Source organism: Haematobia irritans, chromosome 4, assembly GCF_050003625.1.
Source record: "Haematobia irritans isolate KBUSLIRL chromosome 4, ASM5000362v1, whole genome shotgun sequence".
In the NCBI taxonomy this organism is placed as follows: Eukaryota; Metazoa; Arthropoda; class Insecta; order Diptera; family Muscidae; genus Haematobia; species Haematobia irritans.
Window position 1 is genome coordinate 218756421 of NC_134400.1, and position 21112 is coordinate 218777532.

The 21112-nt window shown below is 35.0% G+C and overlaps 1 protein-coding gene across 1 annotated transcript in view; it reads left to right on the forward strand.

Moving 5' to 3' along the window:
• Nucleotides 1-528: 528 nt before the first annotated feature.
• The window catches only part of LOC142236606 (uncharacterized), a 747498-nt gene continuing 726914 nt past the window's right edge, over nt 529-21112 (forward strand). Inside the window, exon 1 of the mRNA XM_075307833.1 lies at nt 529-871. Within this exon, the coding sequence (XP_075163948.1) occupies nt 544-871 (328 nt within the window). The 5' untranslated portion in view covers nt 529-543. The remainder of the gene's footprint in view (nt 872-21112) is intronic.

The following is a 21112-nucleotide window of genomic DNA, read 5'->3' on the forward strand; positions in this document are numbered from 1 at the left end:
TCGAATTTCAATACACATTATTGCAAATGGTTTTTCTTCCTAGAGATATCGGAAAATTTCCCATTTCCCTATTATTTGGAAAAAGTAAAAAAAAACCCTGTGCATGGAAATGGAAGCCATTTGTGGAAATTGTTGCTGTCACCCACCGGCTGACCATTGCAATGCTTAATTTTCATTGTTTCTTCTTGTTGTCCATTTTCCATTGACATTCTTTGGGCAATCATTTTTTAACTATTTTCATGGCTGTTGCACTTGAGTTATTTTTCATCACGATACGATTTTGTTGTTGTTTTCGTTTTCAGTTCTTTAATAAACGTTCGAATATTAAAATGTAGCACCGCGGATATATATTGTGACGGTATTGGAAATAACTAAAAAACGAGTTCGATTTGTAATAAAAATTTATCGTAGGCGCGATTAAACAAGGAATGAAATAAGAAAAATAATACAAATCTGTGTATTTTTTTTTAATTAAAAAAAATAATTTCTGAGCGAGATTTGCATTTATCCCTGGTTTTAACATTAAATTTCCCAAACACAAAAATGTTGTGGCAACAGCATAAACTTTTGCCCAAAGAAAACCATCGTCAAAGCTGTAAGGATCAACATAATAATACCTTTGCAAGGCAAAAACATCATCGGTTGTCCTTACATCATCGAAGTAAAATAACGCATATTACTGTCGGCTCATATCATGCCACCGTGGTAAAACACCGAGACTATCAGCAAATCAAAGAATTCGGAATGGAAACGTCATCATCGTCTCCGCCATCAGCAGTAACTCCCACAAGGCAATGTAGAAATCATGAAAGAAAATCAAATCAAGTTAAATTGAAAAATCGCAAGAAATTATGGAAATTATTGTTAAAAGGTAAACACAACAAACATTATTGAAGTAAGAGAAAGAGAGAGTGAGTGGGAGAAGTATATAAAACGAAAAAGAAAAGTGAACTACATTAGCTGAGGAATGAAATTTTCAAAAGAAATTTAATGCTTGAATGGTTGAATGCTTTAGTCATTTCATGGCTCCTAAAAGTAGGCTATGCTTTTCAATAAGCCGTTTGTTTTTTGCTGGCATTAACTGAGTGATTTCTATTCAATTATTGTAATATTTGAATTCAAAGTAATTCCGATTGTATTTGAGAATATGAAATCATTATATCATCATTAAATATTATTTGATTTCAAAGCTGGAATTTAAGGTGACTGTATGATTATATTCACACCACTTTTCAAAAGAAATTTAATGCTTGAATGGTTGAATGCGTGTTTTCTAAAAAGCTGTTTTTATTGCTGAGTGGTTTCTGTTCAATTAAAGTAATATTTGAATTCCAACTAATACTGACTGCATTTGAAATAGAGGTATATTTGTGTATGCCTTAAATACTGAAAACTCAATTATTTTGAAAAGTGGACATTAAGATGATCTCAATATGTGTATACTTAAAATAATGAAAACACACTTATTTTTCTTTTTAAGTAACAGCTTTATGGTATATACAAGATATAGATGCCTCAGCGTCTTATAGACCTTGTTGAGGCTAGTTGGCAAAGGTAAATTCAAAGCTCAATAAATAACATAAGTCTTGAATATTAACATAAAATGGATATGCAAAAACTAGGTAAATACATTATTTTAGGAAGTTAATGTATGAAATATATAATAAAAGTTATGTAGTTATAAACAAATTATGGCAGAATTTCATCTATACTATCATTTAGGTGCATTTTAATTAACCTTTTAAATAAAGAAATCGTACTAATATTTTTCAAATTATTCGGCAAACTATTATACGCTTTACTTCCCATATATTCAACCCTCTGCTTCGTCGTTTCAAGGCGACATCTGGCTAATCTTAAATTACTGTTGTTTCTTGTATTAAAAGAACTTTGATTTACTCCAAACGTTACAGTATGGTGTCCTATATGATGTAAGCATTTGTAAACATAAGTCAAAAGTTGCATTCTATATAAACCATATATTGGCAATATCGAAGAAAATCTATTTTTATATAGATCAAGTGTAGAACACATGATGGGCAAGTCAGCTACAATTTTCAAAGCCTTGCTCTGCAATCTGAATAGGGATTTCAATTCCTCACTTTTCCCGTGTCCATACAAAATAATCAAATAGTTCAGATGACTTTGTATCAGTGCCCTATATATTAGCATTTTCGTGTCAAAGCTAAACCAGTTTTTAAACTTAAATAAGAAACCAATGGCCTGTGCGCATTTCCCCCTCAAATATGCGACATGCTCGTCCCAATTCAAGTTACATTGAAGGTAAATCCCCAGATACTTTAAACTTGGTACCTCAGTTACTTCTACTCCTTCTATACGTACAGAAAAAGAAGTACTACGATTAACGCGAGGTTGAAAACGTATAACCTTAGTCTTACCGGAGATGAGATACAATTTGTTGACCCTGGCAAACTCAGAAATCAAAGCTGCATCGCGTTCAATCAATACCTTAACAGCTTGTTCAAATCTATAACCATATAAGACGCAAATATCATCAGCATACAAAAATATCGTGCCGTCCAATTCGAGGTTCACAATATCATTCAAATATATTCTAAATAATAGTGGTCCCAGTACACTTCCCTGTGGAACACCGTGTTCCACAACACCGACTTCACTCTTGTAGTCTCCTATGGAGACATATTGTCTACGATTTTGCAAGTAATGTCGGAGCAAGTATAAAGTGCTACCTCTGATGCCATAATACTTAAGTTTTTCAATTAAAATATTGTGGTCAACTAGATCAAAAGCCTTGGAAAAGTCATAGAAGATTCCCACTACACCTTTATTCCCACCATCTAATTTATCACATATCGAATTCACCACATTTACTGCAGCTTCTTCCGTCCCACATCCTTTCCTGAACCCATATTGGAAATCACTTAGTAGTTCATTACCTTCCAAATATTTAGATATTTGGTTATACAATAGTCTCTCGAAGATATTATTAAATGTCGATAAAACAGCTATTGACATATAACAGTCCACTGTGCAAGCATTAATTTTCTTCGGGATCGGCATCACTTTATGGATTTTCAGTACATTGGGATAGGTCCCACTAATCACAATGTCGTTGAATATTCGAGTTAAATGAGGTATAATCATATGAGAATATCTCAAAACTAAATCAGAACTAATTCCGTCAAAACCAGGACATTTCCCTTTCTTTAAACTGAAGATGACGCGCTCTACATCGTTATTAGTAGCAGTACTAAAATTTAGACGACGAGAAGAAGTATTAAGAGTCCCTAAACTATTAAAATGGTCGCCAGGTAAACATACAATTTTCGATTTCAAGTCTCGCACAGATTGCAAAAAATATTCATTGTATAGTCTCGCCATATGGGCTCCCTCAGGTATTTTATTCCCATCAGCATCTATTAAGCACAATGTCTTCTTTTTACCTCTTCCTAGACTTTCATTTAGAAATCTCCAACATTTCGCTGGTTCATTTCCAATATCTCGCAGATTTTCTGCATAAAAAACATTCATGGATTGCTTGTAAGCCTTTCTAATAGTTTTACTTATAGATTTTAAACTTTCAGATATGTCCACATTCTCAGGATGTCTTCTTCGCGCTTTCAAAAGCCTTTCCTTTAATGCAAAGAGTTTCATAAGATTCCCATTCACCCATGGAGTAATTTCACGTCTGGTCGATTTCAAATGGGAGGTTTCGACAGATTTGATGTGCAAATTGGAGTTTGAGGTGACTTTATTATTATATCCTGCACCGAAAAAAGTGAACTGTTTTATAGGAAGAATGAAGTACCGCGCACGAAAATTGAACTACATTTTACTCCACATTTTGAGATTTCCACAAAGCGTTGTTAAAACCAGGAAATTTTAATGCCCTGTTGTACATCATCTCATAGAAGAAAAAATTAACTAAAAGTAAAGAAGAAAATCATTGGCGACAAATCATGACCATTTTAACCATACAGCAGTTCATTCTTACTATTTTTGGGAATCGTACGAAAATTTTCATTTGTTTTAGTTCATATTGAACTTATATGTACGGCCATTGAACTTTATACTCACGTTTAGTTCATAAAATGTTTGAGACATACTTAACAAATTAAGATTTCATTAAGCTGTGGAAAATTTCAATAACCGCGTTCTAAATTTAATTTAAAAATGCAAAAGCAATGATTATAAACTATTTATTAATTTAAAATATGTTTTTATTTTTTTATTTTTAATTTAAAGAAATTTGCGTATACTACAAGTTAACTTGCATAATCATAAGGTCAATATATTTTTCAGTGTACATATAATTATTTTCCAGAATTTTTTTTGTTTTCTAAATTTTATTAAAATCAAATAAAGTTTCATTTCTTTTTATTTGACATTTACATCCTAAAAATATGCAATTGTTCCAAATTTAAGCATTTCTAGTGAGACAACTCTTTGTAGAAAGGACTTACCATAGTATTCACTTTGAGATTTACATCAGAATATGTAAATACGTACAACAATCGATATTATTTATTTACATTTCTATATAGACAGCATACTCGAGATAAGATATCTCTTGTTGTGAAAGACTTTGATTGAGTTTTTGAGTGTGGTGTGTTTGATGTATCATTTGCATTTTTATGCGTTTCCATACAAATCTCTACCTTTTGTCTATTGTGAACTAAATCGATTTTAAAAGTTTTTAAAATAAATCGGATAAAACATATATTAAAAAAACCAAACAATAGTTTCACATAATTCCAATTCGAAAGAAGTAGATCCGTTCGTCCATCTGCGTAGGAAAACGCGATATTCCTTGGTTTAGTCCACCCAACTTTTGTAAGAGTATGAAATAGAACATGTTCACTGAAAAAACTATTGTTGTTAGGCCAAAGACTTCATGTCCTTAAAATACGAATGCGAATTTTGCTTACCATAAAAGGCGCATTTTACTGATATAAAGTTTTTTTTGTTTTTTTTTTTGAAGTCGCGTTGTCCTTATAGTTAAGTGATTCGAATGAAAAATGGGCAGCATTATATGAAAGAAAATTTTGTTTGAGGAAACAAACTGAAAACAAGTATATACGGGCGTATGTTTGGCCAGGCCGAATCTTATTTACCCTCCTCCATGGATTGCGTAGAAACTTCTACTGAAGACGGTCATCCACAATTGAATTACTTGGGTTGCGGCCGATGGCAAGGCATCTTAAAACTTCTTAACATCATCTTCTAAATTGTAAGTTAGTCCATGCGGGATATATATTAGACAAAAGAAAGGTCTATTAAATACGTATATATTCAGTTCTTGACCGGTATATATAGGGAAGAAATAATTAGGAACCGATATGAACTTTTGTGCGGTAATTATAGAGCCAGAATTGGGAGCCACCGTGGTGCAATGGTCAGCATGCCCGCCTTGCATGCCCAAAGTCGTGGGTTCGATTCCTGCTTCGACCGAACACCAAAAAGTTTTTCAGCGGTGGATTATCCCACCTCAAAGCTTCTATAGAAATAACATTTTGACAAAATTTTCTATAGAAATAAAATTCTGACAAAATTTTCTATTGAAATATAAAGTTTTGACAACATTTTCTATGGCAATAAAATTTTGGTAGATTATTTTTGGCTCGAGTGGCAATCGTGATGTTTCTGTGATTGGGGATCGGTTTATGTGTGGGCCAAATATAACTATAGATCGATACGGACCAATTTTGGCATGGTTGGTAATGGTCATATACTAGCGCATTGTACCAAATTTTAACAGGATTGAATGAATTTGGCTCCTTCAAGAGGCTGTGGAGGTCAAATCTGGGGATCGGTTTATATGGAGGCTATATATAATTATAAACCGTTATGGACCAATTCTGACATGGTTGTTAGAGACCCTATACTAACACCTCGCACCAAATTTCAACCGGATCTGATGAATTTTGCTCCTCCAAGAGGCTCCGGAGGTCAAATCGGGGGATCGGTTTATATGGGGGCTATATATAATTATAGACCGATGTGGACCAATTTTTGGTTGGTTGTTAGAGACCATATAGCAACACCACGTACCAAATTTAAGCCGGATCGGATGAAATATGCTTCTCTTAGAGGCTCCGCAAGCCAAATCTGGGGATCGGTTTATATGGGGGCTATATATAATTATGGACCGATGTGGACAAATTTTTGCAAGGTTGTTAGATATCATATACAAATACCATTTACCAAATTTCAGCCAGATCGGATGAAATATGCTTCTCTTAGAGGTTCCGCAAACCAAATCTGGGGTTCCGTTTATATGGGGGTTATACGTAAAAGTGAACCGATATGGCCCATTAACAATACCATCCGACCTACATCAATAACAACTACTTGTGCCAAGTTTCAAGTCGATAGCTTGTTTCGTTCGGAAGTTAGCGTGATTTCAACAGACGGACGGACATGCTTAGATCGACTCAGAATTTCACCACGACCCAGAATATATATATACTTTATGGCAAGGCTGTGGAGTCGAGTCAATTTTGCTGGACTCCGGCTCCAGCATTTCTTTTTAGCCTCGATTCCGACTCCGGAGTCGACTCGAGGTGGTGTACCTCATTTTAATTGTATTTTTAAGGTTACAAAAATAGACCGATATAAGTATTCTATTTTGCCATATGTAGGTTAGGTTAGGTTATGTGGCAGCCCGATGTATCAGGCTCACTTAGACTATTAAGTCCATTGTGATACCACAGTGGTGAACTTCTCTCTTATCACTGAGTGCTGCCCGATTCCATGTTAAGCTCAATGACAAGGGACCTCCTTTTTATGGCCGAGTCCGAACGGCGTTCCACATTCCAGTGAAACCACTTAGAGAAGCTTTGAAACCCTCAGAAATGTCACCAGCATTACTGAGGTGGGATAGTCCACCGCTGAAAAACTTTTTGGTGCTCGGTCGTAGCAGGAATCGAACCCACGACCTTGTGTATGCAAGGCGGGCAAGGTAACCATTGCACCACGGTGGCCATATGTATTTATATGTCCAAAAGAACTCTAATTTTAAATGTTGATATGACTCGACGACAAACCTCAGCATTTTTGGGATGTAACGAACTCTACATTTTTATTTCAGGCCAATAAATTAAAATACGACGCAAGACTATATAGAGACCACATCAATATATGGGTAGATAACAACAATACACATATATGTATTTATAAAAACACAAAATTTCAAAAAATAATTAAGCTTCCAGAAGTTTTAGAACTAAAATCCTGGTATTGGTCTTTTATAAAAAATAAATTTACATAAAAAAAAAATAATAATAAAATCAAAATGTCGGACTAATCAGATAGAATATTTAGAGGTTAAAAATGTAATGTGTCGGATATATAAAACAAACATAAACTGCCAAAAAAATAGGACGGGCGGAATTTTAAATTAGCTGTTATTTAAAATTCCGCCCGTCCTATTTACAACATATGACAGGATTAGCTGGACAGTTACGATTTTTGTTTAAAAAAATGGTGAAACATCGATTTATAAATGGTCTATCAGTTATGGACATTACAGGCCATTAATTTAATGTTAAGAATTTCGAGTGGCTTTGATGAAACAAACTTTCTCCCAAAAGACCGGCAGTGCTTTAATTTAAAATTACAGCTTCCAAAGACATCGGGTGCATACAAACAAAGTTCGTTTCTAATTTACTTTTCGCTGTAATGAAGTTTATTTTTGAAGAAAAGTATATACTGTTTGTGATAAACGTTTACTCTTTTCCAGGATGTAAAAACAATTTCATAAAGACTAACTCAAAAAACAATCATTTCTGGCTAATTGCATTTTCGCTCATATTTTTCTCACTTCCACAAGGTTTCTTAGTTCTTAGCACCTTTTTATGTAATACAAACAATGTATGTAGAAGAAATTATACGATTTTATAAATTTTTAAAATTTTACCTTACGCTTGCACGGAGAATCGAACCGCGGACCACGCAATTTGTAAGCCAGCACATTATCCACCGAGCTACGTAGCTGTTATTGTCATCAATAGATAACTATCCATATAAGTTATATTAATATAGCATAGCTTGCGGCGCCCACGAGCCGATTAAACAAACTTTATTTAACAGAAACAAACATTTAGTTGGCCACCGTGGAGCAGTGGTTTCTACGTCCGCCTTGCAAGGGTCGTAGTTTCGAGACCTGCTTCGACCTAACTCCAAAAAGTTTTTTTTTTTTTTTTTTTTTTTTACATATATTCCAGATATGTTCGAAAGCTATTCAACATTAAATATTACTATATTAAATTTTTACTATGAACTGTAAAATGTGTCTTACTAAAGATTTAAAGTCAGAAAAGAACAGTGCTTGATATAAACGAAATTGGTTCAAAAATATATTTTTTTTTATTGAAAAAATAAAAATTTTGTAACAAACGCATTTTTTTGGTGATAAAAGTATAAAATTTTCGAAGAAATTCAAAAATAAAAACTCTAACAAAAGAAAAACGTTGTCGGTACACGTTTTCCAAACGTTTTTTTTTCTTTGCGTGTATAAAGAGAAAATCTTTCGAATCGGACATGTTGTTTTTATTACTGGGGAGGAAAATATAAGCTAATCTCAAAATAGTGAAGTATGATTTTAAGCATTGCATTATTAACCCTCTAATGCCCAAGCCAGCCTTTAGGCGGTCTACATTTAATAAGGAAGGTTTTAGTAAAACACACCTTAAGAGAACAAAAATGGGTAAAATAAAAAGATAACTTAGTTAAAACTGTTCTAGAGGCTTTGCAGCATATACTGCATTTTACCGTATAAATTTTTCTTGTTTAGTTTTCTTGCTTTCGTGTCGTTAACATTGAAAACTTAATCAGCTAGCAAAAAAATTGGGGCATTAGAGGATTAAGATAGATCGAGCTTACTCAAACAAATTAATTCTCCTAATTTATATATGCGGTATTTCTTGAATTCAGATCGTTTTAACCTCCTCGCCTCCTAATTGATATTAGTCATTGAGAGTTATTAGTACGTTAGTACTCCACTCCATCATGTGTGAAATTTCCATCACACTCGTATTCCCATCTGTAGTAAGAACGTAGTGTTAGATCATTCTTAAATGTAGGCAGAAATACAACTTCCATATTCTTCATTGTAGCAAACAAAAACACTTATACACAAGAAATAAAATAAATGTAAATACTGAACTTGGAATGCATGTATCTGACGCACGTTCATAAAAATAAAGGTAGCATTATAACATTGATAATGGTAAAAATATTTTAATATTCAAGAAATCAATACCAAAGTTCATGTAATATTTATGACTACTATGGTAATAGTCCGAAAAATGTTCACACCAGCTTTGCTTTGAAGCAATGCTATGGTGAATAGCATGGGCACGTTCTCTACGGTATTGTTGTCCTTTGCATAAATAAATGAAATGATTTTATAGTGTTGTGGGTGTAAATATTTACCTTTTTTATTTTTTTTTATTATTTGAACTATGTACACGCAGAGAAAGAAGCTAACACCTAAGACATTTGATGCCTATTTAATTATCGCATATATTTTTGTCTTCGTGAGCAGAATTTTTACCCAGGGATGATTTTGATGATAATAAGCATTTAAATGACCTTCAAACTTTCCATTTTGGTTCATAGCCCATTTACATTAGGCTCGAAATTTACAAACAGTGGATTGGAAATATCTTCTTTATGAGGCAAATGACAGTTGAAATCTAGTCAAAGTGGATTTTAAAAGTGTAATGTGTATGAGGTTTTATGTTATTGTGATACATGTTTGTCGAATATGCCACTTTTTAAATACAGGATAGGAATTATGATCATGCATTTGCATCTGAGGTTATTAAAAGAGAAAGTTGTTTGTGTTGCATCTTCATCGTATTTGGTGGTTGAAAATATGTTTGGGAGCCCAAGCACCGCATAGGGCATCCAGAGAAGGAATACCATCACCAGTGTTACCATTGCATATTTTGAAAAAGTCTCATTTTCAAAAAAAGTCGCTTATATTTGTGAAATCTTTTTATAACATAACAAGTTGGCTGATAAGTCCCCGGTCTAACAAAGAAAAACACATTTGTTTTTGTCAAAATTCGTTTTTATTATTCAACATAGTTCCCTTCAAGAGCGATACAACGATTATAACGACCTTCCAATTTTTTGAAGGAGTACTATAGTGAAGGAGTACTATAGTGAAGGTAGTACTCCTTCGGTTTTGCCTCAAAATAGGCCTCAGTTTCGGCGATGACCTCTTCATTGCAGCCAAATTTTTTCCCTGCGAGCATACTTTTGAGGTCCACGAACAAGAAAAAGTCGCTGGGGGCCAGATCTGGAGAATACGGTGGGTGGGGAAGCAATTCGAAGCCCAATTCATGAATTTTTGCCATCGTTCTCAATGACTTGTGGCACGGTGCGTTGTCTTGGTGGAACAACACTTTTTTCTTCTTCATATGGGGCCGTTTTGCCGCGATTTCGACCTTCAAACGCTCCAATAACGCCATATAATAGTCACTGTTGATGGTTTTTCCCTTCTCAAGATAATCGATAAAAATTATTCCATGCGCATCCCAAAAAACAGAGGCCATTACTTTGCCAGCGGACTTTTGAGTCTTTCCACGCTTCGGAGACGGTTTACCGGTCGCTGTCCACTCAGCGATTGGACTCAGGAGTGTAGTGATGGAGCCATCTTTCATTCATTGTCACATATCGACGGAAAAACTATTACCGCTCAGAATCATCAACACGTTGTTGTTTTTGGTCAAATTTGAGCTCGCGCGGCTCCCATTTTGCACACAGCTTCCGCATATCCAAATATTGATGAATGATATGACCAACACGTTCCTTTTATATCTTTAAGGCCTCTGCTATCTCGATCAACTTCATTTTACGGTCATTCAAAATCATTTTGTGGATTTTTTTGATGTTTTCGTCGGTAACCACTGCGTTCAACGTCCTCCGTGCTCATTTCACCACGCTTGAATTTTGCATACCAATCAATTATTGTTGATTTCCCTGGGGCAGAGTCCGGAAACTCATTATCAAGCCAAGTTTTTGCTTCCACCGTATTTTTTCCCTTCAGAAAACAGTATTTTATCAAAACACGAAATTACTTTTTTTTCATTTTATTCATAATAAAAAAAGTTGCTTCACAAAAGACGCTCTATTTCACAACCTAATTGACTTACAGACGTCAAATTTTGACACGAATCATTTGAAGGTTGGTACTATATAAAATGAATATGCATTAAATACTAGTGACACCATCTGTGTGTCAGACCGGGAACTTATCAGCCAACCTGTTAACACTCAAAACCCAGTGAACCAACAAGAAACATTTTGACTTCGTACGAACTCGAAATTTTTGCTTCAAACTACGAAATTTTCTCTCAAAGGGAAAAAATAATTATGTCTAATCTTTACTTATTTTTGTCAAATCGGTGAGACATCGGCGTTTGTAATAAAGTTCAGTTAAAATTTCCTAGCAAAAAAAATTGGAAGTTGTTCCACAAATATTTCTTTTAAGGCCCATCCCAGAATCCCCCATCGAGTTTTTTCAATTTCCGATGCAGTCCTTTTGGACAAGTCCACAAACATTTCTTCTAAAGCGCATCGTGGGATCCCCCAATGATTTTTTTTCTACTTCCGATGCAGTCCTTGTGGACAAGTATTAGAAAGAACGCAATCAGGCTATTTTAAGTGCAAATTTTGGACAATTAAATTAAAAAAAAAAAATTGAAAACTAATAAAAAAAAAATAGAAAATAAGATAAAATAAAAAAGTAAAAAAATTATAAAAAAAAAATAATTTCATCTACGCTGGGATTTGAACCTATGCCCTTTGACTTTTTCGCTTCCATTGAAGTTCTTTTGAGAAGGTTTTGCAAATTATGAGAATTTTTAATTTTTTTTTTTTTGATTTTTAATGGAAAAAATATATTTATACGAAAATATATGCCGAAAATAAAAAATAAAAACTATGCATAACATAAAAAAATATTTTTTTTAGAAAAATATTTGATAAAAAATTGCCGCTGGTGAGATTTGAACCTGCGTTTCTTATTTATTCGTTCATACTAATAAATAACTTCTCGAGAATCAATTAGAATGTTATTCCTTGGTCTCGTATTTGAATTGACATTTGAATTGATCTTTCGACGCTTTATTTCAGTGGCGTTTGTGGCTGAGTATGCTAAGGCGTTCTGTTATGGTGCCAGCAAACCCAGGTTCAACCCCTGGTCGGAGCGAAAAAGTTTTTCAAATTGTAAAAATTAGATAATAGGGAAATAATAGGTTGAAAAAAAGTGAAATTGGTTGAAAAAATTGTTTTTCGCTTTTTAAATTTCTTCATTCAAATTAACTTCCAGGGCACAACTTCTAAAGCAATGCTAAGGATCCAAAAAGGGAGTACTTCCGTCCTATGACAAGCCCGTGTAAAATCCATTGGAGATGATCCAAGTTTGCACTAATTCCGGATCATAGATTGGGGATCCAAACTACTTTTTTGGAAGCTCTTTTTTGCTGGGTTCTTTCCTGGTGGGTTAATTATTTTTTTAGGGCTACTAACTTATCCAGCAATTTAAATTCCGAAAAAAATGTTTTCCAAGATACATTAATTTGACGCAACGACATCGAATAAGAGGAGGAAGCACAGTCGATGGCCGCTTTCCCATCGTTTTCATTGAGTCTGGTCAAAGGACCAGCTGAGGTGCAAATATGAGGGTTCCCTTTATATTTCAAGATTGGGTAACCCTAATGTTGCCATCTGTCAACTGACAGCTGTATCGTAAAGCTTGACATTTTTGAGGTTATACATAGTGAGAACGTTTTGACATACGAGCGCTATTTGTGTTGTGAACATTTTCGTACGTTTAGTTCTTACAACTTTTGACGTGGATTAACGGAACAACAGTGCATCGATGAATATTAGTGCATCAATATTTGGCGAAGAAGCTCCGCCAAGGATCTGTGTTTATCGAGGTCATAGTTCATTCCAAAACAAATTTTGTGAAGGTCGTCCAAAATCAGTTGTTGTTCCGGAAACCATTGATGCGCCAACTGATATTGCAAGATTGTCATGTTACCTATCGTGAGATTGAGAGAACCTTAGGTATTAGTGGGACCAGCACACATTCAATATAGCATGAACATTTGACCGTAAAAAAATTGGATCCCACACAATTTGTTAGTCGCTCAAAACAAGGCTCTTGGCGAACGGTCCAAATAGCAGTTGACTGTATGCGTATTTCAACATGAGTCAAATTCCAAAAAATTGTTCACGCACGTTGCACTTCCCAGCAATTTTTGTTTTGGGAAAAACTGGCCAAACTGGTACCACTAGACAACGCAGAACAGCCAATTTTGAGTGGTACACAACCATTTGTTTGCCACTTGTCTTCCAAGTAATCAGGAAAACCAACCGCCGCCACACATCGCCTCGAACAAATGTATTTAAAACATCGATTTGATGGGACATCCGCCTTTCTTATTATGTATTTACTTTTAGAGCAACTAAACCCGAAGCGATTCAACGATTGTTTCTCATATTTTTTATTCGCTTTAAACCTAGACATCCATTGTCAAAATGACGACGCGTAAGTTCATTTTCAATTTAAAATGCATTTGAGTTGATTGGCAAATGATTAATTTTTGTTTTATTTATTCAACAATTTGATGACATTTTGTTTTAAACAAATTAAAAACAAATTGAATTAGAATATAGATTCAATTTTTGTTTGCATTTTTGCTCACGATGCAAATTATAGTATCTTAAAATAAGCCGTAGTCAAAATGACGAAGGATGACGTTAGTATACAAAAAATAACGATGACTTTACAGGGTTAAAAGAAAACAATTTAGCGTCAAAAGAGAACTTTGGTTGTCGAAATTTCGTTCCTCAGAAAAGAAACCTCTTGTTTCTGTGTATACACAAATGAAGCTTACAATTTTGCTACATTCTAATTTCGTACAAAATAGTTGAAAATTTGCAAATTTTATCAAAAATGTGCACACTTCGAGTTCTGTACCAGGGTTGACACAGTTGGTAGGTTAGGTTAGGTGGCAGCCCGATATATCAGGCTCACTTAGACTATTCAGTCCATTGTGATACTACAGTGGTGAACTTTTCTCTTATCATTGAGTGCTGACCGATTCCATGTTAAACTCAATGCCAAGCCGAGTCCGAACATTGCAGTGGAACCACATAGAGAAGCTTTGAAACACTCAGATATGTCACCAGCATTACTGACACAGTTGGTAGAATTCTATCAAAAAAATAATTATAGATGTTTTACTGTTTGTAGATTGGTAGATTTTTCAAAATATTCTCCTCCTACGAAGAGATACTTCAATTTCTCTTTTATTGCATTTTTGTCAGGAATTTCAGTACCGAGAAATCAATATGATACACACTATTCCATTTGTATTTAAGGCTACAATGGCAGCCTTTTATTTCCAAATCACTTCATGAGAATGCTTCTGAATTATCTGAATTATTTTCCAGCCTCGCAAGTCAGTCTTCTTGGTAAAATTACTATCTCATCCACCTCAATCTGCTGAAGTGTTTGATTTCGTTTTGTTTTGCAACTTAATAAGGTTAATTATTGAGCATAAAGTCAAATGAAGAAATCATCAACGCCAAGATATCTATTTTGCCGGCCTTGAGCAAATGTATATTTCAGTCAGATTAACAAAGTTAACCAAGCATCGCTGGGCCAAGTGTATAGATTTATAAGGAGACCATGTTGGAAACTAAATCATCATATCTCCAAAGTGTTTTGTTGTTTTTGAGCATTCGAACTAATTATCGGACCACTCTTGTAAAATTAAATTACCTTACCTTGAGTACGCCTTTGTCCTTATCAATCTTAAATGAGAAATTAATGAAGGCGACACCTTTAGTCAAATCCTTACAAACTCGTAAATCAGCTAAACCCTTGTTCGGGTGGTAAATCTGTCCATTCAATTAATTTGATGTCACTCACTCTTCGAACACAGATTCAACTTGTAAGGAAAACTTGTTGCTAAATACCAGACAACTTAAGTGAAGAGTATTTGGTAAATTCGTGGGAGTTAGAAAATAAATAACCTGTAGGTGAAATAAATTTCATGGTAGTTTAGATCTAGAGTAAAGTTTTCTTCACCACTGCTTCGGTTCATTTGACTCGGTTTGTCAATGGTTTTTGGTTTCTTTATCGATTCTTGGAGTTCCTTTCAAGACAATGTCAATGATAATACGTGTGTGTGTGCAAGGACCCTTTTCTCTTTCGTTTGATTAGATTTCTTGTTTTGTAGTGACTGACATCGTATACTGAGTTTATAAGCAAACCGAAGAAGGACCACAGACCATCAACACAGCTTGAGTATAGAAAACATTTATACTCGTATTTCCTCTCAACTTTGGTCACAAAGCTTTTGTCCACATTGGCTTATTATGGTTCATTCAGAATGTGTGTGAAAGCAAAAACTGAAAAAAAGCTGAAGAGAAATGAAAAAAGTTTCTTAGTGGGTCATGCCCTATGGTAAAAAAGGAAAATATTTAAGATACTGTTGTGGTCGAAGAAGACCAACAATCACAACAATAATCATGAAGGACAACAGAACATAGTGCCTCTGTTAGAGAGCAAGTATGAATGGGTGTTTGGTTTGCTTTACGAAATACTAAACAGCCACTGTATATAACCGACTTCAAGTTAAAACTTAACAGCTTTCCTTTTGACAACATTTCAAATTTTCAGCTTTTCATGAAAGCTGACATTACACATGGCATACAATTTATCAACACAACTTGAATGGCAAAGACATATTGCAAAATAATGGCTTGTCATTTTGGAATTGTCACCCGATGAAAAATGACTAGATTGAAAAAAATCTTTCTTAGAAAATGAAGCGTCTGGGAATTATAAAATTATTTCTTAAAAGTCTAAACCGAGCAAAAGAGAGTGTTTAAATAGGTCTACCAAATCTTTTAATTTAGTTCAAATTTCGTATTACTTTCATTACATTACTTCTTATTATGCAATCTAGATAGATTTACATGCCCTTCTTACATACACAGGGACGACCAAAGACCAAAAAGTTTCGACCAAACACCAAAAAGTTTTTCAGCGGTGGATTATCCCATCTCAGTAATGCTGCTGACATTTCGGAGTGTTTCAAAGTTTTTCTAAGTGGTTTCACTGCAATGTGGATCGCCGATCGGACTATACCTAAACTAACCAAAACTAATTCATCACTCTAGTATACAATGTCTAACGGTCGCACTAGGCAAATATTTGACAGAAATCAAAGACGAACACGTCAAATCAGCAAAAACTTCTAGCTTATATTTGGAATATAACATAACGATAGCAGTATTTTTCAAGAACGAAATCTGAATATTTCAAAAATGGCCCTGTCATTTTGGTCAAATACCCTAAGGGACGCCACTATAACTAAGCTAACCTAAGGTTCTTGTTAATTATTTGTTCTGAAATGAAATGTTGATATGTGTCAGTAATGCTGGTGACATTTCGGAGTGTATCAAAGCTTCTCTAAGTAGTAAGAGAGAAGTTCACCACTGTGGTATCACAGTGGATCCAAAGATTTTGACCTTCCCTTAAGGATTTTGGTATTGATTCCGAGCCAAAGATGCGTCTTTTTTTAAAATAGAGACATTTTTTACGGACCTCCCTGGCTTTAAATCTAGGATCAAACAAGTATATACGGCCGTAAGTTCTGCCAGGCCGAATCTTATGTACCCTCCACCATGGATTGCGTAGAAACTTCTACTGAAGATTGTCATCCACAATCGAATTACTTGGGTTGCGGTAACACTTGCCGATGGCAAGGTATCTTAAAACTTCCTAACACCGTCTTCTAAATTACAAGGTAGTCCATACGTAGTATATATTAAACTAAAAAAGGTCGATTAAATACGTATATAATTAAGTTTAAAGTTTCTATAGAAATAAAATTTTGACAAAATTTTCTATAGAAATACAATTTTGACAAAATTTTCTATAGAAATAAAATTTTGACAAAATTTTCTATAGAAATAACATTTTGACAATGTTTTCCATAAAACTAAAATTTTGGTAGATTATTTTGGGTCGAGTGGCAACCATGAATATGAACCGATATGGACCAATTTTTGTGTGATTGGGGATCGGCTATATATAACTATAGACCGTTATGGACCAATTTTGGCCTTACACACGTTGCAAATTTCAACCGGATCGGATGAATTTTGCTCCTCCAAGAGGCTCCGGAGGACAAATCTAGGAATCGATTTATATGGGGGCTATATATAATTATGGACCGATATGCACCAATTTTTGCATGGTCATTAGAGAACATATACCAACACCATTTACCAAATTTCAGCCGGATCGGATGAAATTTTCGTTTCTTAGAGGCTCCGCAAGCCAAATCGGGGGATCGGTTTATATGGGGGCTATATATAATTATGGACCGATGTGGACCAATTTTTGCATGGTCATTAGAGACCATATACTAACACCATGTACCAAATTTCAGCCGGATCGGATGAAATTTGGTTCTCTTAGAGGCTCCGCAAGCCAAATCGGGGGTTCGGTTTATATGGGGGCTATATATAATTATGGACCGATGTGGACCAATTTTTGCGCGGTCATTAGAGAATATATACCAATACTATGTACCAAATTTCAGCCGGATCGGATGAAATTTGCTTCTTTTAGATCGATTGCAAGCCAAATTTGGGGGTCCGTTTATATGGGGGCTATACGAAAATGTGGACCGATATGGCCCATTTGCAATACCATCCGACCTACATCAATAACAACTACTTGCGCCAAGTTTCAAGTCGATAGCTTGTTTCGTTCGGACGTTAGCGTGATTTCAACAGACGGACCGACGGACGGACGGACAGGCTCAGATCGACTCAGAATTTCACCACGACCCAGAATATATATACTTTAGGGGTCTTAGAGCAATATTTCGATGTGTTACAAACGGAATAACAAAGTTAATATACCCCCATCCTATGGTGGAGGGTATAATAAATTAAATTTGGACACAGATCTCATTCCTCGAGTTTTTATTTTCTTTTTGCGATATATTAATAAAGGTATTTATGTACAAACAAATTTCAGTTTCAAAATCCAAATTATGCCAGGTACTTCAAAGTAAAAACAGTTTTCTTAATGCTAAAAAAACTTTAAACCAAAGATGCAAATCCTTAAAATAATTCTTAGCCTATATTTGAAGCGCTTTTATTTTAAATTTAAAAATTCAATATGTCAGTTGAGTTAAAGACGATTTCTTTAAATTAAAAATGTTTTTCTTTATTTTAAGGAAAACTAACCTTTCTTCAAAGATCTACAACTTCAGCAGAGAGACGCAAAAGTTCAAGAGTTGTGTCCCAAATTTAATGAAAAAAATTTTTGAAGCAAGGATTATAAACTTTCTTTTAACTAAAATGTCATTGTTTTAAAGAATTTTGTCCTTAGCATTGCGTAAATGTTGAGTCCTAAAATTCAAGTTGCATAATCTTCCATATTAGGTCAATGTTTTTTTCAGTGTATGTAGCATCTTTGGCCGATGTAACTTGTCTTACGAATTGTACCAAATTTAGTACAAGTGTACTTAATATTACATCTCTGCTTAAATGGCGTATCTGATGTCTTTAGAATCATTCGTTTAGTTGATTCGGATTAGTTGATGGCTCCGCTTGGTTTATTCCGTTTGTTATTTTGCCTATATTGATTCGGCTATGTTGATTAGGGTTAGTGCTTTCGGCTTGATTGGTTCGTATACGTTTAAGTCTAGTTGATTTGACTTTGTTACTTTATTTGACAAGATAGATGGTTGTAGGCGGATGCGATTGCGGACAGCTAAGTCGGTCAAACAAGGGTAGAAATAAGCTAAAGTACGGATGTAAGCTAGATGCCAATGTGGCTAAATGTCAAAGCAACCAGTGCAAAAGAAAGTGGGTACGGTAGCATCTTGTGGGGAAGAAAGATAACTGCCTAGCAACTTATGCGGAGGCAGCTTTTTCACAGACAACATATGTTAAGTGATGAATGAACTAGCAAGGCAACAAATAAGAAGATACCAAAGCCTACTACTACGTAGTGCAGTAAAAAGTCACAGGTAAGACAAGTGGTTGTATATGTCAGAGTACGGAACCAATCTAGATGCCGTAGCAAAACGGTGTGGAAATCAGCTAGACGCTGAAGCAACTAAGTGAATATGGATAAGTGTATATGGATAATATATCGAAGCAAACGACCACAGAAGTTATGTGTCATAACAAGTGGTGCGGAAGCAACAAATGCGGATGCCCGCAACTGGGGATGTATCGCAAGTACAGAAGCAATTTTAATATCGAAGCAGCTAGATGACCAAGATAAGTGGAGAAGCATAACAGAAGCAAGATAGGAAACCTTAAGCAAACTCATGCGGAAGCTATTTATGTACAGAAAAATTCAAGATGGAAACCACAAATGCGGAGTATTTCCAAAGAAAGTAGTGCGGAAGCAAGTTAGGTAGTGGTCCAAAAAGCTTGTACAAAAGCAACCGTAATGACGAAGCAATTTACAATTCTCCTTCTGCCCTCAGACTAGAGGTGTGCACGTGAGTAATAGTTTACTCACGCTTACGCACACTCACGACTGAAAAAATCATACTCACGGACGATATTTTTTGGTAGGACTCACGCTCACGCACACTCAAGAAAATAAAATTTGTACTCACGCACACTCACGCACGAAAACGTCGTGACTCACGAATAATTTTATGATTAATGTACCTTACCGAAGTGTCTGAAAACATGAGCATTATTAAAATCGAGAGTGTTATTAAACTCTTAACATCCCAGGTGTCACTAATGGCGATTTCGATTGGAGAAAAATGTGCAACATTCTCGAAATTGATTGCCAAATATGAAGGACATTGTCATAGATTTTGGATCCTGTATCCCTCACAACATTATGAAGTAACAATAACTTTGGAATGACACTTTAATTTGAGGGAAAATACAATGAGGAAAAAGTAGTGTAACACCAGGGCAACATATTTTTTGCGAAACGAAAACGCCCTAAAATTGTAATAGAGTTTAACTCTTAAGCGTTTTATGTTGGTGAGCAGGAATATTTTCGTGAGTGTAATTCGTTACTCACGCACACTCACGAAGATATTAGTTTCGTGACTCACGCTCACGCACGACATTTTGGTTTGTTAATCACGCTCACGCACACTGTTGTCATGAGCGTGACTCATGACTCACGCACGAATCATGAAAATTTTCGTGAGTCACGACAATTTCGTGTCACGTGCACACCTCTACCTCAGACTTCGGTCGGCAGTTGAATCTCTCAATTGCTTAAACCAATGTTGCCGTTGCATTACGAAATTTCAGGCCCCGTTTCATTACTGAGAATTCAATCTAGTTCTTCTACTAGCACAAAAAGACCGTAATTCTGCTATCTTTTTGCCATATCATCCATTCAATAGTTCTTCCATTTAGTGTACAGTTGAATTACAGAAATCTCGATCGTGTTGCTGTGCTAGAATAATCCTGCCTACATATAGGGTATTATCCTTCGCTGTATAAGTGGATGAAACCTGCAGCTTGAGAGTCGAGGACGCTCTTCTCTGTTAACTCCCATATTCTCCTCTAATTCTCTGTCAGCCCTTCGCCATTACTGGCTGTTGAAGATGATAGACTTGCAAAGTAAATAGGATGGGTCGATCAACTTAATACAACCGATGTCTAACAATATTTCTTTATGTACACCACATGTTAAAGCCTGTAATGATTACAATTTTAAATTCTTCTACCATTCTTTGTTTAGAAAACATTTAACTCAGTTAATTTCATTAATGTTGCATAATTATGTAAAAAAAAAAAAAATATTTTAATAAGCATTTCGGCCTGTTGAATCGCAATTTAACAGTCTCTCCAATTGAGCCGATATTTTAACAATACAAAATTCCAATTTTGTGAAAAAGTTTACCATGTGTTATTTAATATCTACTGACACCATTATTTGTTGTATATCCTAGTTTTTTTTTCACTGAAAAAATTCTTTATTATCCATATATGGCTTCCTTTTTTTTCTTTGTCAAATTTGAACAGAAAAAGTGCAGGAGTTTTCTTTTTATTGCCGTTTCCCATATAGGCTTTGTTGAAC